The sequence below is a fragment of the Eubalaena glacialis genome, chromosome Y, assembly GCF_028564815.1.
Source record: "Eubalaena glacialis isolate mEubGla1 chromosome Y, mEubGla1.1.hap2.+ XY, whole genome shotgun sequence".
Lineage (NCBI taxonomy): Eukaryota > Metazoa > Chordata > Mammalia > Artiodactyla > Balaenidae > Eubalaena > Eubalaena glacialis.
Window position 1 is genome coordinate 721,139 of NC_083737.1, and position 18,384 is coordinate 739,522.

The 18,384-nt window shown below is 44.6% G+C and overlaps 1 protein-coding gene across 1 annotated transcript in view; it reads left to right on the forward strand.

The window, feature by feature from the left end:
• Window positions 1–18,384, forward strand: part of LOC133082900 (anosmin-1) — a 186,880-nt gene that overhangs the window by 134,648 nt on the left and 33,848 nt on the right. The window contains exons 4-6 of the mRNA XM_061179570.1: window positions 620–842; window positions 9,687–9,871; window positions 12,292–12,421. Of these exons, the coding sequence (XP_061035553.1) occupies window positions 620–842; window positions 9,687–9,871; window positions 12,292–12,421 (538 nt within the window). The remainder of the gene's footprint in view (window positions 1–619; window positions 843–9,686; window positions 9,872–12,291; window positions 12,422–18,384) is intronic.

Below are 18,384 nucleotides of genomic sequence, written 5' to 3' on the forward strand. Positions count from 1 at the left end.
TAGTTGTGGCTTGTGGGCTCTAGAGCGCAGGCTCAGTAGTGGCGCACGGGCTTAGGTGCTCCGTGGCATGTGGGATCTTCCCGGAGCAGGGCTCGAACCCGTGTCCCCTGCATTGGCAGGCAGATTCCTAACCACTGCACCACCAGGGAAGCCCTATATATGATTATTAACAATCAATTTTATTCTCACCTACAATTCTAATTCAAACCTTGAAATTATGCTTTTTCTAGCTACTGTTTCTAGTTTTCCACCTTTGGTAATTAAATTAAGAGTGTGAAATTTTTCCCTGGTATTTAATTGTCAGAGTATTGATGTCTCGATGTAATTAAATTTACAATATCAGAACTCAGAATGTAACAATAATCTGTGAATGCGTGTATGTGTAATTGATGTGTATCTGTTGCATGTAAAATAAAGCTCTAAGTCATGGGTCATAGTCCTTTAAAAAATTAGCATAAAAGATCACTTCTTTAGGGGGAAAGAAAGCAAGTACATTTACTTTGTAAACAATTCAAGGGAGAATTTGATGGAGTAAGAATTTTGACCTGCCTTTCCGATGTCTTGGAAATCAGACTCCATGTGTCTTTAACGGGAGAATTTTTTTTCTATTCTCTCCCAGCCTCTGTTCCCCAAGAAGAACTATGAATGCCTGACCAGCTGTGAGTTCCTCAAGTACATCCTGTCGGTAAAGCAGGGGGATTGCCCAGCTCCCGAGAAAGCCAGCGGCTTTGCCGCCGCCTGTGTCGAAAGCTGTGAAGCGGACAATGAGTGCTCTGGGGTTAAGAAGTGTTGTTCCAATGGATGTGGACATACCTGCCAGGTGCCCAAGACTCTGTACAAAGGTAAGGAGCAGAGCGGAGTAGGTGAGGGGACCTCCAGGGCCACAGGGGGGTTTGTGTGCGTGTGAGGGAGGGTGTCAAAGATGTGACTTGGAAGGAAAGATAGAACTGTAAGAAAATTTACCTTGTGCCACATACAAACATCTGAAAATACTTACTGGACCATAGAAATCAGCCCCAGTGAACTCATATTGGGGTGGAGTAAATCCTTCATGGGAATTCTTCTTATTTTTTTATTGAAGTATGGTTTATTTGCAGTATTAGTTTCAGGTGTACAATATCGTGGCTCAGTATTTTTATAGATTATGCTCCATTTAAAGTTATTATAAAATAATGGCTATATCATATGAATTCTTTTAGAAGTTAACATGTAGGAAGGCCACCATCAATTCAGGAACTTTTTTTGTGTTTTTCTCCAACATGAGTAAATGAATGAAGCTCCACTGGCTACCTTGGAGTAACTGTATTCAAATCCTTGGAAAATAGGCTGGCGATGGGGCCCAGCTGAAAAAGGCATAATAGATGCATGAGTATTGTGGGTTTTCTGTTGGCATAATCCAAGAACAGAAGTGTGCTTGCAGGGAACTTTAAATATTTTGATTAGTATCTGAAGTTCCCAGATGGAGGAATTGCCCTCTTCCAAAAGATAGGGATGCAAGTTATCAAACAATTTAGCCGATGTAACAGTTTACATCCATAGGCAGTTTCTAGAGCGCTTAACTCCTTTATGCTGTTACGTGCCTCTTTCTGTAAGTGTGACAAAGTTCTTGTGTGTTAAACCGATGCTGTTGTATTATGTACCGTTTGGCATGCCAAAAAGTATACTATGGGAGACATAACATTTCGTTACTTTTTTGGGTCTAATTTGAAGAGAAAAATAGAATCAGTCACTAGGCATTATTCATTATAAGTAGAAAGAGAAATCTCTCTTGCTCTCTCTCACTTTCCCTCTCACGCATCAAGTGTATGTTGTTGCAATGCCGGTTCTGAATTATGGGCTCGTTGACTATTTTCAGAAGTCCATTCTTAGGCTTATAACAATTCAGGTCTCCCAGAAGTCACATACCTGCGCCATCCTTCTCCAGCTGCCACTTGGAAATACTCTTATCTGAAATCTATGGAATCCATCCAGTTTTCCATTTTTTTCCCCTAAGATCCTTGGAAACCTGGCACAAATACTGTCTCAAATTCAAAATAATTGCTGCTTTCCCTTTCTTAACAGACTGACGTTTCCTTAATGGATTTAAAGTTTTATTGTTTCCATGCCTTTTATTATAAACTATGTAAAATCACTTCTGCCCAATCTAACACCATTTAATTTTTTAAAAGTCTACTATTATGAAACCTGTTCTGTTATTATAGATCATTTGCTATTTAAGTATCAGCATTTACCATAAAAATAGGATGCTTTTAGAATGATTGTTGAAAACCCATTTGTAAAACCTTTTTTGTTTTAAAAGTAAGGCAGTTAAAGGACTCAATATAAATTAAAATATGCTTTTCATGTGAAAGCAGTGAAGAGTCAGTATGCATTTCAAGTATGCCTGGTTCACCGAGAATAAGGGAAATATTCTATAAAGGGCCAGCATAAATGATTAATGATTGAAAGATACCTGCAATTTAAACTTAATACGATGGGCTTTTTTCAAGGGCTGAAGTCACCTTTCTACTACAAGTAAGGCTTGACCTGGGTGTTTGCGGACAGAGGCAATTCATGGAGGGCTAACCACAAATAGAATAAAAAGACTCTCTTGACCTGACAATGACTTTTGCATAATGAGCACAAGAATAAAATAGTATTATTTTGAAAAAAAAATATATATATATACACACACACTACCTAGAGATTCTTTCCTTGCTCTCTGAATGAAGGCTGGCTTCCATGTCCTGGGAGCATCTGACAGTAATCAAAAGAGGGTTCTGGTGCTGATGGCCCCAGCCTCTGTGGGAAAGGGTCCTTCCTGACCCAGCGCTTGGCTTTGTGAGGAGAAAAACATGTATCCAGCCAGACGACATGCGTGCAAATCAACCTGACAGTCTTTGGGGGCCCAGCTGTCACTGTCCTTCTCACCTTCATAAGTGCCCTCTTATTGCCCCAAAACGACCGCTGGGAAATGAGCTTGCCTGCCTGTCTCTGCTCACGCTAGGTCTCTGCAGGCGCTTTCCTTAGGAAGAGGGAGCTCCACCGCTGGTTGAGCTGGACCAGCCCCGCTGTCAGTTCACAGGTGCTGAGGCTGAGGTCGCAGGCCGCCTCTGAGGGGATCCAGTGGTTGGCAGCAGCAATGCATCTAATGCCTGTTCCCACCTGGGCCAGCTCTCCTGTCATTTTTATTTTGACTCTCTCCAGCTACTGTAATAGGACCCTAAACTTCAAGCCCTCTTTGGGCACCCCTGTATTATTATATTATAGCTCAAGTAAAAGATAGATCAAGATCGAATACATTAAATCGAATACAATCCCTGATTTATCAGTATTTTTTAGGCTCATAAATAACATGGAGCTTTTTTCCTTTGAACTTAATTTCCAACTAATTTGTGGAGTTGTAATATTTAAATTAGATACAGAGTATATACCTCGTGAAGAACCAAATTCTATTGGGCAAACCTGTAAGTTCCTCATGTCCATTTCATTCATTCATTATCTACTGACTGAAGTGTCATCTCATAGGAAATCCCAAAGGGCATTTTCTCAATGTCTCCCCCATTTTGAGTTTAAAAGGGACTGATGTCACCTGGATCTACGAGTACTGACACATTTCAGCTTAGTTAGTGATTGCTGACTGTGTGTTAGGAGTTATGAGGAGCGCCTGCCATTGCTTATGACCTGTACTGGGTGAGCACCGGGGTGCAAAATCAAAGGACACCAGCCTCCACCCGGCCCAGCAGTTCCTCGTCCAGGTGGTCATACGCACACACTCGCTGAAGTGGACCAATCACTTTCTTAATTTTTGTCATAAATTGCTATGTGCCATCCGCTGTCCTGTTTTTCCTTTTATCGCTTATTGAGTTAATGAAAAAAATTTAAAATACATGGAAACACATATATCCTTTCTGTCTGGTCCACTTTTGTAGAAAGGAGGATGGGGTGTGGGCTGATTTCATACCTTCGAAGGCTTTATATGCTGGAAACTTGAGTTTTTCAGAACACTGTGTGTTTTGAAGAAATGATCAACAGAATGTCCCGCGTTACATTTGCGCATCTAATTTGGGTTATGCTGTGAGAACTGTCCTTGGCTGACGCCTGAGTTAACTTTACAGACTGGTGTTAGGGTTTGAAACAAAGGAAAACAAAAGAGAGCTTTTCCTTCACCCTTCAAGTAAAGACTATTAGAAGCAGCCCTCTGGAAGACTTTGACCATGTTACCATGGGTAAACCAGGCCCGAAGGTGCTAGTCTCTGACACGCACACCTTTGTGAGATTGTGGGAAATTCACAAGCTGGTCTTCTATGGGTGAAACACAAGCTCCGGTTCGTTGGGGCACTGGTTTTCCTTTGATCCTCCCCTATTTTAGGTCTGGTTTACGGCTTAGTTGGACTGCCCTCTGTCTAGAGGTGATGCTTTAGTATCTTACTGCCTCTCCTCACTCCCACTTGGGACACTTGGTTTGGGGAGGGAAAGAGAAAAGCTGAACTTGTTTTCCAAATGTAAAGATTCAGAGTAGTTTGTGGCCTTCAGTTAGGTAGGTGGCCGTGACACAGTACTCATTTTTCTTTACCAGGTGCTAACCAGGAATTAATCCTATATCAGTTTGTTTCTTCCCTTAAAGATCTGATGTGATGATGGAGTTGATTTACTATTTCCATGAATCTCTTAGTATTTGAAATATATAAACCTCAGGATTTTAGAGATGGGCCACTTTTCACAAATTAACTTTTCACATTTTGAATATAGTGACTGAGTACCTTAATGTGATGTAAACACAAATTCCTTGAGTACAGTTGTCTTTATGAGAGATATTATCCCTGGAACACAATATCTTTTTTTTTTTTTAATTTATTTTATTTATTTATTTTTGGCTGCGCTGGGTCTTCATTGCTGCGCGCAGGCTTTCTCTAGTTGCGGTGAGCGGGGGCTACTCTTCCTTGCGGTGCACTGGCTTCTCATTGTGGTGGCTTCTCTTGTTGCGGAGCACGGGCTCCAGGGCGTGTGGGCTTCAGTAGTTGTGGCACGTGGGCTCAGCAGTTGTGGCTCATGGGCTCTAGAGCACAGACTCAGTAGTTGTGGCGCACGGGCTTAGTTGCTCCACGGCATGTGGGATCTTCCCAGACCAGGGCTCGAACCCGTGTCCCCTGTGTTGGCAGGTGGATTCTTAACCACTGCGCCCCCAGGGAAGCAGCCCCACAATATCTTTTTTTATTTTTATTTTTATTTTTATTTTATTTTATTTTATTTTATTTATTTTTGGCTGCGTTGGGTCTTTGTTGCTGTGCGTGGGCTTTCTCTAGTTGCGGCGAGCGGGGGCTACTCTTCGTTGCAGTGCATGGGCTTCTCATTGCGGTGGCTTCTCGTTGCGGAGCACAGGCTCTAGGCATGCAGGCTTCAGTGGTTGTGGTGCTTGGGCTCCAGTAGTTGTGGCGCACGGGCTTAGTTGCTCCACGGCATGTGGGATCTTCCCGGACCAGGGCTCGAACCCATGTCCCCTGCATTGGCAGTCGGATTCTTAATCACCGTGCCACCAGGAAAGCCCGGAACACAATATCTTGCTGCATTTTCATACCTAGACTTGTGACAAGTATATTTATATGAATAGTCAGATCTTGTGGTGATTTGCAACTGCTGATGGTCTGTCTTTATTGAGTTTTCTATCAGTATAGTTTCAACATTTTTTGAAGCACTGGGTTTCTGTTCCTTTGATGTCACCAAAATACTTGTTATGTTTTAAAGAAAAAAAAAATGCACTGATATTGTCATATATTGTGGGATGTTTGTTATATGATAGCATTTTTGAAGTTTTTAACAGAATAGTTTAGATTTCAGATGACTAATACGTTCAAAAATACTAAAAAAAGAAAGATCCTAGTCATTTACGTAATAAAAACCACACTGAGGACAGATCCATCCTCTGCATCTGGTTATGCAGCCGGGATGCTGGGTGAGCTCGCAAGGACTATGAAAGGACTGACGTGAGGGCTGAGGGTCCAGGGCTGAGCCCCATCTGCACACAATTACAGCCAAGGGCTGCAGTTACTCCCAGTCAGGGGAGCCAGCTGACCCTAATGCAAACCAGATGGACCATTTCTTAAAATGCAAATTGCAAGACCATTGCACATCATAATTAAAGAGATTCTTAAATGAAGGAATTTGAACTGACAGTGCCCTGACGCGCATCATGTTGCATGAAGGCTCTTGGTAGTCGAATGATCTTCACGACTGAAGCCTCAGAGCATGGGGGTGCGGATGCAACTCAGCAGCTGCGACTCTGCTGCTGACGAGTTCAGGGTGCTTCAGTGACTTGAGGATTTACTGTAGCTGCGTTTACGCTAGAGGAGTACACATGGAGAGCCAAGAAAGTGCTCTCAGAGAAAGTGCTCTGTGAGGTTCAGGAACTAACCAGCCATCTTCTCTTTAAATAGTAAGTAAAGGAATGCTTGAGCCATAGGACCTTGACAGAAAAGGAGATGTGAGCTCCTTGAAAGGATACACATGCCAGAGAAGGTGGCACCGGACGCCTGCGATAAGTCTTCTCCTTCCCCTCCGTGACTCTCAAGCGGAGAGGGGTTTACCATTGTCACAAAGATGTGTGTAAATGTTCCGAGTCCTCTTACGTCCCCAGGTGTATTCTTGAGAGAAGAATAAGAAAGCGGGTTGGGCTGTTTCTTCAGCGAACAGTTCCGGGCCATTTGCTCTTGCAGAGCGCTCTCTACAAGGACATTGTGACGTGGGAATTGAGGAGACATGGTTCTTGACCTCTGGGGCTTTAGCTCTGTGGGGAAGACAGACATCATTAAACGCGCTGGCTGTGGAGAGAGGCAGTTAAGTGCACTTCGACAGTTACAGGTTAAATGCTGAAGAGCTGGCAGAAGAATGGAGCCTTTATTTCCAATTGGGAGCTTTAGGGAGAGTGGCTCCGAAGGGTGGCATTTGGACTGAGCCTGGAAGTATTCCAGGGTCTGTGGTCAGAAAATAGAAGGAAAGAGATTTCAGAGTGAAGAAAACACCATGAACAGGCCATGGTAGCAGGGAGTGCCTGGCAGGGTGTTTGTGGGAAAGCTGGGTGTGAAGGCAGCGTGTGTGACAGACACGTAAAATGTACCACGAGATCAGCTGAAAGATGACTGGTAGACGGTGGTGAAGATGGATGCCTCGAGTGAGATGCAGAGACGTTTCCCTCCCTCCTGTAGAAAACTTGAACATTCTGAGAAGGAGAAGGAGAGCCTCTCTCCTCCACTTGAGGAAAATAACCAGAAATACGGTGAAGAGGGAATTAGAGAAAAGAGATTGGCTTGCAGGGTGATGGGTTAGAGGCTATGGTGAGGGTCCAGACAGGAGAGGAAAGTGCCTAAAACAGGTGGTCACCATGGAGAGAGGATGACTGAGGGGTTCCTGAAATTATGCTCTGCAGTAAAACAACAGGATGTTGGCAGGTGCAAGCACAAGACAAAAGGTTCTGGGTACCCTTCGATGTCCAAGAGCCTAGAGATGTCACGAAGACCTACATCTCAGGAGGAGGGGCGTATCCGGGGAGAGGCATTTGAGAGGGGACTTGTGCAGGTGGATGAGGTCCTGCAGCCCAGAGAGGGACTGGGGGTAGATGTGAGAATCACTCACTCTGCAGAAATATTCTAGGCATGAAAGCGTAAGTGTAAGGTTATGCACCGAGAAGTTTCTGACATGAGCTTGCAGAAGACTCGTGCAGGGCCACAGCAGGAGCAAAGACTAGGAGGGAAGTCCCACGCCAACCAGGAACTTCAAGGACGTTAGAATCACAATGTCCAACGGACTTGCAGAGTTACGGAAACCACTTCTTTTCTCTACCTTTCTAAGTGGCTTTTCCTAACTCAAAATGTGGCAGAAAATTCAGAGAGGAACCGGAGATGGGTCATAGCTCCAGGCATATTTAATCTTCCTCAGACTCAATTCCCTGGTGCTCGAAATGTAGCTACTTCACCCTTCACCCACTTGATGAGGTCACAGCAAGGATCACATGAGACAACTTTATGGTCAAGTGAAGGGCAACGTACAGATACAACCCGCCAGCAAATCAACATGGAGAATGCAATAGGGGCGGTGACTGTGGTTGTTTAGAAAATAGTTTTTTGGTATTTTTTAAAATTTATTTTATTTTTATTTTATTTATTTTTGGCTGCATTGGGTCTTCGTCGCTGCACGCGGGCTTTCTCTAGTTGTGGCGAGCGGGGGCTTACTCTTCGTTGCGGTGCGCGGGCTTCTCATTGCGGTGGCTTCTCTTGTTGCAGAGCACGGGCTCTAGGCGCACGGGCTTCAGTAGTAGTGGCGCGTGGGCTCCGTAGTTGTGGCTCGCGGGCTCTAGAGTGCAGGCTCAGTAGTTGTGGCGCACGGGCTTAGTTGCTCCGCGGCATGTGGGATCTTCCCGGACCAGGGTTCGAACCCGTGTCCCCCGCATTGGCAGGTGGATTCTTAACCACTGCGCCACCAGGGAAGCCCTAGAAAGTGGTTTTTAAGAGTCAGTGAGCTTTTGAGCAGATATACATATGCCATTTAAAAATTATCCAACTCTGTCCACCTCAGTGTTTAATGACTTTAAAATTTCCCAACACAAGATTTGGCTTGGATTAAGATCAAAATGAAATGAGTTGAATTCAGCCACATCACTCACATGCATCAGAGCTTATATTTTGTATTTGCACATTTTCTAGTTTTCTCAGTTTAAACTTAAGAAACAGAAAAGTAAATGCAGCATTCTGAACTAACCATTTCAAATGGTCAGTTGTCAGTGCTTTAGGCAAATGCTTTCTCAGCAGAGAATGATTTTAATGCAACTGGTGTTCTTGGTTTGGATGGCATTGAACATCATGATGCCATAGACTCTACCTAATTCAGTTAGTTTCATATATCCTCTTAGTATTATAAATTTGTTTTAAAACTCCCTTTCCATAACGGCTGCTATTTTGAACCGTGGATCTTAAATCTTTCAGTTACCAGGCAACTTGCATGCGCTGTAGGGGGAAAAAGAAATCAAAATGATGAACTACTTTCCAATGAGGCACCTGTGAGGGACTTCTGAAGCCAGGCACTCACTCATGCCAAAACCAAACATTATAAATTCATCTTTTTCCAATTTTAGACGGTAAGTCAATAGGGCAGAGGCCCAGCAATCAGCTGGGGAATCCACGAGACCCATGCTTTGGAAACCATTCTTGTAAGATTTGACCACATGAGAGGATTGGGCTTTATAATGTTTTCCTTAAAAGGAAAACTCGCTCAGATAGAGAGGAGAGGAAACTTGAGAACCGTGTTTTAAGGACCCTAGGATCTATCGGCAGAGACGGAGCGCGTTACGTGGGAAAAAGGACTCAAGACTCCTCACGACTGTCGCCTCGTGTGGGTTCCGGGTTAGCCTCCTGTGCTACAGCTTGGTGACAGGATTTACTTGGAAGATCACACATAAAAGAGTTGCTCCAGAGGTTACCTTGTTCAGAATCAGGAATCAGTTCAGACCCTCTAAAAAACTGGGAAAGCGAAACTGAACTTAGTGTCAGGAGATTTCAAATGTGAACCCCTGATAGGGAGAAGCTGCTTTTAAGAAAGGAAATAGAGGATCCGTTGTCATGAGATGAGATTTGTCTCTTCCGTAGATTTTCTTCCTCAACTTTCACCGCACTCCGGGTCACACACAGGCTGTTTTAACGGGCGCGGTTCTGTTTCAGGTGTCCCCCTGAAGCCCAGGAAGGAGTTACGATTCACAGAACTGCAGTCCGGGCAGCTGGAGATTAAGTGGTCCTCAAAATTCAATATTTCAATTGAGCCTGTGATCTACGTGGTACAAAGAAGATGGAATTACGGAATCCATCCTAGTGAAGACGACGCCACGCATTGGCAGACGGTAGCCCAGGTTAGTGCTTCATAGGCTTTGTCTTCCCCTTGAGGTAGCGTCTCCTTCGCCTACAGAGAGGAACTTAGCTTGCTGTGCCTCGGTCAAAACAACCTGAGCGCCGACATCACGTAATCCAAGGTGGACGTGCCCTGCATGTTGGCGGAAGACGGGACGGGCTCTGTAGGTATAACCGGGTACCACGAGAAACTTGGCTTAATGTGTTCGCAGCGCACGTGGAAGGGAGACGGTTTTCTAATGAGCGTTCACATTTATTCCGAGAGCTACACTTCCTTGAGATAAACGTAAAACCGACTAGAGTGCGGGAAGTGCAACACCCGTAGGACTGGTCAGCGTGCTATTTGATCATCTCAACGACTTCTCCTCTATTTCTCCTACATTTAAGCCTCTCTTCCGCATGGGACTTTCGTGGCGGGAGGAAGGTTCATGTCACAAAACTACTTAGTGGGAAGCGGCCAGCAGCTCATCAATCTCCCCTAAGTGCTTTCTTCTTCTCGGTCAGCTTACCAACTGGTAGGCCACCTGGATGGCAGCCCTCCTGGAGTTTATCTGCCCAGTGCTTTTCCTCCTCTGTCTTGTGGACGTGAAAAGCAAAATATTTTCTTTCTTTTTAAGAGCTGTTGAATGGACTACCAGCTGCAAGCAGACGCCATGGATGGAGAAAAGAATAAATTCTCAATATGCAACCTGCTTCATGCTTTTCAGCAACTAAAATGCCTTCTCCACATGTAGATCTATAGGGGAAAATTCTCTCCTGAAGTTGATCAGGTCATATTTTTCTCCAAGGACAAGATTCCCATGATTTTTTTTCAGTAAATATAAAATACATTTCAGTATTCAGGTGTTTAGAAGAAGAATTTGGTCCCTTTCGCAACAGTAGTATCTCAGAGAGGATAAACACTAAAATCATTTAAATACCACCCAAATCAACGAGAAATGTGATGTTAAGAGAAACATCTTAAATTAGAGGGAAAAAAAAAAACTGGTCAGATAAATTTAGCAATTCTCTTCCATACCTATTTTGTTAAAAAATTGTGCTTTAACAGAACATAAAGATGTTCAGAATACAGCCTAAAATTATATTTGGTTTACATGGCATTCTCCCTTAAACAGTGCTACAGTATCATTTGTAACTTTTCCAAATTATGCAATTTCCAAATATTTCCAAATTATACATTTGAAGATTTATGAAAGTAACTGATGATAAGCCCTTCTCTTTCATATCCTCTTATTCGGAGAGAGGAAAGACCTTGCACTATCATTTCTGTTATTATTACTATTTTCACTAGTTAACACCACACGTAATGCTTCCTTTCTCTGTCTGCTAAATGCTGTGGCTAGCATGCTGGCTTTAGTTCATTAAATTGAAGGTTAAAACTAGACAAACAAGTCAATGAAAATGTTGTCTTAAATTCTGCCAAACGAGGTAGAAAGCCACGCTTGAGGTCAGCTTCTTCCTTTGATCTCGGAAATGCTTAGCTTCTTTCGAACGTTAAAGTACACATGACGATCCTTTTCCATAAGTTATTATAAACTCAGGTGTAGGAGGGTTTCAATTCAGTTCTGTTTCCCAGTTTTATCCACTGAGCGCCAAGCTGAGCTCAGCACTTGGCACAGATGAGGCATAGAACTCGGGCGTTTATCCCTCGGAGTCAAGGCCAAGGTTTCACGTCTACCCTAGGACATTGCTGGAAGCAGGCATATTGCCCTGAGTTTGATGAAGAGGAGGGCAGTGGGAAGATGCTCAAGTTGTTTGATATCTTGGGACGTAGCTGTAGGGACAGCAAGACCTGTGAACCTGTCCCATTGTCCAGTTTTCTTCTCTGGACCTTTTATTGGACGAAATATACCTCACCCTTCAGGAACACGACTCTTTGCAGATCTTACATGATTTACTCAAATTAAACAAAAAAGTCTTGGGTTGCAATGTACTTCCAGAATTTAAGTGTGTGGGTTCACATACATACTTCCAAAATTATATTTGGCACGCAAGTAGGAGGCATTTCCCTTCTATAAACTAAAGCTGATTTCATTTTCTCTATACTGTAATGATTACTTCATGTATTTATTCATTCATATGTATAATTTATTGATGAAATCTCTCCAATGCTGTATTTAGTCACCAGATTTTAAAACAGCCCAAGCATTTGTCACGAGATTTTGACTTTCAGGGAGCTTTAACTCTTTGAGGTGAAATACCTGTGAATGGAATCAAGCAGTTGGAACCTTCCCTAGGCATTCCTTGGTCCCCGACAGCCCTTCCCGTACCTGAGCAGGATGGGCTGCCCTCCTCCAGGAGGGGAGGGGAGGGCAAGGCAAGGCTGTGTTGCATGGGCTGATGAGTGCATGTGTTTCTAAACCAGACCTGATGGGCACGTCAGGATAAAGGGGTTCTCTGTGCTCTGTGACTTTCCCCTCAGACCACGGATGAGCGGGTCCAACTGACCGACGTACGGCCCAGCAGGTGGTACCAGTTCCGAGTGGCGGCCGTGAATGTGCACGGGACCCGAGGCTTCACCGCCCCCAGCAAACACTTCCGCTCCTCCAGAGGTCAGTGTCGCTTGCCTGCCCCGCTGTGCCCAACTCGCCACGGGGGCACATGCCTCTCACCTCCAGGTTCTGTGCGTGGTTGGCCAACAGGGGGCTGTGCTGTGCTTAGCGAATGGGACCACGTGGGTCTGAAGGTGCCGGCGAATTTATGATTAGGACCGTCCCTGGGCTTTTACCTCTGAGGGACTGCAGAAGATAGTGTGATGGGGTTTTCTCAACTCTGAAGTCATGGTTTGCCATGATCCACTTCCGTTGGCTCTCTCAATATATTCTGAGTCAAGCACCATTCAATTAATTTTTGGAGAGAAAGGTTTAGTTTCTGCCACATCAGACTATGCAGGTTTCTTGCAACAATTGCTATACTGAGTGTGAATTAATCTCTTTTGTTTCATAAGAGGCAGAATTTAAATCCCTCCCAAGTCACTTTATCATGGCTATCATTTTGTTCAGTTCCTACTTCAATGCTATTTTAAAACCTCTGTGGGATCCGATGAATACTAACTATATTTACATTTGTGGTTAGTTTAGTCTGTGATAGTGGGAGGACCTCATTTGACTGGATATTAATAATAGCTCCGTGTTTATTTCTCCAGTTGTGTTGAGATGGCTGTGTGTGTTCTGAATTAATGATACATCTGCTTGGCTAATGATCAGTGAGGGCCAGTTTCATGGATAGAGATTCGTCAGGTTATTCCCTTACTAGTCAGCAGTTATCCTCTTAGAGAGCTCGTTTAAGTTTATTTTAAGCATACATTATGATATTAATGAATAATGTGACACTGGTAACTTCAGTCATGTCTTTCAAAACGGGAAGGTTTGAACTGGCTGCTATAACTTGCAATTTCCGTTCCATTTTGGGTAAAATGTATGTTTCCGTTAGTCTGTCCGTTTCTCACTAGATAATATTGCCACACCTTTCTCTGCATAATCATAGGTCTCAAGTGGAAACCTTGCAACCAGATCAATTTAGTATTTAGTATTCTATTACAGTGTATGTTGTAGATTTTTAAGTCTTTCTTTTAAAAAGTCCTTTTAAGAAAAGAAAGGTGCACCCCACCCACCCCCGCCAAGCCCGAGGCAAACACACTGAGCAGGTCCAAAAATGAAAGAAGAAATACAGACATCAGACCGTCCTTGTCTGAGGACTGTCTCCACGTGGTCTGAGGACTGAGAGAGGCCGTGGGGATAAATCATTAGCAGTGGGTTCAGAGGCAAGGATCAGTACAGGGCTCGAGAAGTCTTCACCTTGACTCTGGCAGTTCAGATGAGGTCCAGGCGTGCTGTGGTCACCATGCGTTCCCATCTGCTCCCTTGCCGGCAGGATTGGGGTCTGGCGCTCTCAGATCGTGGCTGCATGTCCAGACATGAGGCAGAGCAGCTCCCAGCCTCTGCAGACAGAGGTGGAATCCCTTTCAGAGTCGGACGGGGTCTGGGCAGAGGTCCTGTGACAGTCCCCACGGCCGGGCCGGTGGCTGCCAACCACCAAAGAGGCATCCATTCTGGGGAAGGAGCAAGGCCGTGCTGTCCCAGCCCTTCCTACATGTCTGAGGACCGCATACGTCTAGAATTAGAGTGGTATCCCTCAAATTTAAACGGGCTTTTGTTGAAGGAAAGTGCCCCATTTTGGGAATCCTTGCAGTCACCATTAAATTGTTCTGTTTCTTGGGTTTACAAATATGCCCAACATTCAGCATTCCAGACTTCAGTTCTTGCACTTCTGAAAACAAAAATATATGCCCAGAATTTATGGTAGATTCTACTGTTTTCACTGAAGATGCACCACAGAATGATGGGAATATAACAGACCCACTCAACAGTTGAAAGCATTTCCTCCAGGATTTGGCTAAGGATACGTCACCATTTACAAGGTGGTACCCCGTCTTCCCTCACCTTAGTCAGCTCTCATCAAGCGTAGAAATGTGTCTTACTGGGAAAATAATTTTAAACAACCTTATTGAAATATAATTTACATACCATAAAATTCACTCCTCTTGAGTGTGTTAGCCAGTGATTTTTAGTACTTACCATAAAGTCGTGCAAGTATCCTTTATACAGTTTTAGAATCCTCCAGGAGCCTCCCTGCCTTGCTGGGAGAATTTTAAGGTAGAAATAAAGTGTTTGGGGGTCTCGTTTTATCACTCACGTTTCATTCCCTTTTTTATTAAACATGTTTGTTGAGCACCTGCTCTGTGTCAGGCACTGTGCTAGGCACTGAGGTAACAAGTGAAAGAAAAGACAAAAATGTCTGCTCCTGTGGAAGACACACACACACACACACACACACACACACGGATTCACTCTAATTGGGGGCGAGAGGAAACAGTAAACAAGATCAATACATAAAATACTCTCATATATTAGGGTAGAGAGTGATAACTGACAGTGCGAAAAATAAAGAATAGACCCAGGAGCTGTGGGGAAGGGGGTGTTTTTGTTTTTTACTATTTCGGGGAGGGCGGCCACAGAAGAGATGCCGTATAAAGGAGTGAAGGGCTGGCCTTGCACCCTCCGAAGGAAGAGCCTTCCGGTTCCAGGGGGTGGAGCAGAGAAGGTGCAGACTGAGAGGAAGGAGGGGCCGGGCGTGCTGGGTCTCCGGGGTCATGGTACGGAGCGCCGGTGCAGTATTCCTGCCCAGAGATGATGGTAGCCTGGAGGGCGCTGCGCTGAGAGAAGAGAGCCAGACAGAGGAAGACGAGCGCTGTATGTTGTCGTCTATATGTGGATCCAAAAAGTACAGCAAACCAGTGACGCAACAGCCGTAACGAAAGGTGACAGTAACTTGGTCAAAGGCAGAAGTGAGCTGGCCGGGGAGCACATGTGGAAAGGTGACTCTGATAGGCTTTGGGGATTTACCCGTGGCCTGTAGGAAAGGACTCCAGGCTCTTTGGTCTGGAACTGCTGAGAGATTGGTGTTGCCAGTGACTAAAACAGAGATGACCGAGACGAGAGGGTGTTTCAGGGGAAGACTCTTTTCTTCCTTTGGGGATGCACATATTTCCAGAAGAGGAGTAATCCTTGCCCAGCTAGTATGACTGCTGTGTTTTAGGGCCTTTCCTGCACACGGGCTTTTCTGAGGGGTGGACGTACCCAGGTGAAGGACCCTGGACATGCTGGAAACACGAGTAATCGAAGGAGAAGCTGAAGACACAAAAATAACTTTGTTTCTACCTTAAAATTTCCCCAGCAGGGCAGGGAGGATCTTAATGGGGTAGCGGAATCCTTCTAAAATGGATGGTGGTGATGGTCACACAACTTAGTAAACGCTAGAAGTCACTGCTTGCACACTTGAGTGAGCTGTATGGTATATAAATTATAGTCCAATAAGATTGTTACATTTTTTCCCCCAGCAAGCACTTTTGTATATTTGTAAATGCAGTGGAGTAAGATGGGGAGAGACGAGGTGGACCATCCTGGCAATGTCTTCAGCCGTCAAGCAGGTCTGTTATCCCCTCGCCCCCAGCCCCATTCTGTGATGCATCTTCCCTGAGACCACCACAGGATCTATGATGACCACCGCACACACGTTTTTGGTTTGCAGACCACAAGGACTGAAGTCTGGAATGCTCCTCGTCTTGGGACGTATGGAAGGATGGATGTGTGGTGTGGTTTGTAAAAGGAAATAGCACCCCATTTTAACTGTCACTGCAGCGCTTCCAAAAACGGTGCATTTTCATTTAATTAAAAGCCCACTTATGCCCGCCGTGCTCCAGAACCAACTGACACTGTACCAGTTGTACGTCTTCTAGTGGTTTAAAATTACTTTAAGAAAGAAATAGTGCTTCCAAAATAATTGTCTGTGCAAAGGGTAGGCAATTTTCTAGTGCATTTGAATTTGGATATGGGACCAGACTTGATCCTTTAAGGCTGGGTCAAGGGAAGGGGCAAGGATCTTTTCCATCTTCCCCGAACACCTCTGAAAATAAAAGCAAAATTAAATAGGACGAGAAAAAAACTTGGTAAAATGGGCGTCATTTCGTTTAGGCCTGCTGCCTGGTATTCATCCTGATTCTCACAGAAAAGCCAAAATTCTTGTCTTTCTCTTCTTTAGGGTTACTTTTAAATACAAAATTACTAGTCTGTGGTTTGCCCGAATAGATTGGTTACTCAGTTAATTTCCCTTTGACTCTTATATCTCCCTACAACTTAATCCTAACCCCTTAGAATACCTATTTTCTATAAGAAAATTCTGAGTTGCTCATAGATTGGTAAGTCAGTTTCAGGCTTTTTCTTTTCCAGGTGAATACCGTTTCTGGATATTTTTATTGCTAACCCCTCCCAACTCCCCCTCCCCAAGTTTGAGGTGATTTCTGTATTTACTTATTTAAATGCTCTATACTGTCTTTCTCCCTGGTACTTGAGAAGGAAAATTGGCTACAACCTTAAAAAGTAAAATAACAGATAATTTAATAGACTAATGTATAGTGTCCCTTTCTACTTTTTGTCTCTTAATGGAGAAAATGGAAATGGAAACCCTTCCACATGGTGAATTGCCTTCCTAGGCTACTCCTGGGATGAAGCGCTCACTTTTCTGGGCACCAAGCCTGCCAGACCCTAGGGCCTTGGAAACTTTTCCATCCCGTGGCGTGTGGAGTGAACCCTAGGAAGCGTCGGGAGACAGGTGTAGATACGTGTGGAATCACAAGGGCGTTTGCACGTGGGACTCCTGATGCGGGAAATGACCTGCCAGGGACATGATCCCCAGACGCCCATGCAAGTTAAGGCTCCGCGTGGAAGCGGTTTACAGAGGAAAGGATCCAGGACACTGGGTGGGCAGGGGCGGGGGTGAGAGGGGAAGGTGACCGGGAAGGGAAGGTGGAACACAATGGCGTGTTCTCACGCTAGTTACCACTGTGGGCAGCCCTTCGCCCTCCGGGGAACTGGGGCGTTGCAGGCGGGCTGCTCCCGGGCGTCTGTGTCCTGCACGCGCACAGAGCCTGCTCTGGGTGCAGACAGAGGCGTGGGCGTTTACAAGCTGAGCGGACGTGCCCCGAAATAGCACAGGACAGGGGAACGGGTGGGACCCCCAGAGCGTCTGCTGTCTACCTGTTGGTTTACTCAATATCTACAAGATTCCCGTTACAGACGTGTCTAATGTATTTTGAATTATGGTTTAAAATAAAGATATGAAGAGGCTGATGGACGGAATTCGGCGAGATCATGAAAGGAGCCCCCGTGTTCCCGAATGTGGGACAGACGTAATAGTAAGTGGAGACAGGCCTTTCCAGGCTCGCTTTCTTCCCTCCGCAATCCGCCATCACCCTTCCCAACATCAGATCCGTTTCACACTGTCGTCCGCTTCTTTGACGAAGAAGCCCCTGACTGCTAACCCACAGAGCGCCCCAAAGTGGCAGGCATCAATTTAGAGTGGCGCTCTTGCCAGCAGAAAACAGACTTTGGTATACACCGGTCTTTAACATTTTCTCGATCATGTTGATATTTACGGACAGGGCAAAAAATGTGCATATACTGCGTGCTTGGTATTGGAAACATACGTTACTAGTACTACTTCCTGTTACAAGTGACTGCTTACAAGTTGACTGAATTTGGGGAATCAAGTGCTACAGAGACTTCCACGTGTCGACATCAGCAGTGAAAGCAGGAAGACGGACAGTTTTGTGCATTATGTTAAGCAAAATCCAGACGCTTTTTTTCGCGTGTTGCCAAAAGCAGGCAAACATTTGTTTGGATGTTTGAGATTAGTCAGTATCCATTCAACACTGAATTAATGTGCTTTTAAGAGGTCTTATAAAGAAAAATTTAAAAATCCACCTTCCACTGTCATTAACCTAACACGTCTTCTAATGTACATAATACAGTTATTATATTCACTTCCTTCCAAATTCAGAGTTTTCCATCCATCTTTTCCCCCTTACTTCCCCATGTGTACGGGATACATTCAAAAGGAGAAGCAAAGCAGACAACACTGTTTTCACAGCGCACAAGCATCACACTGGATGTTATTC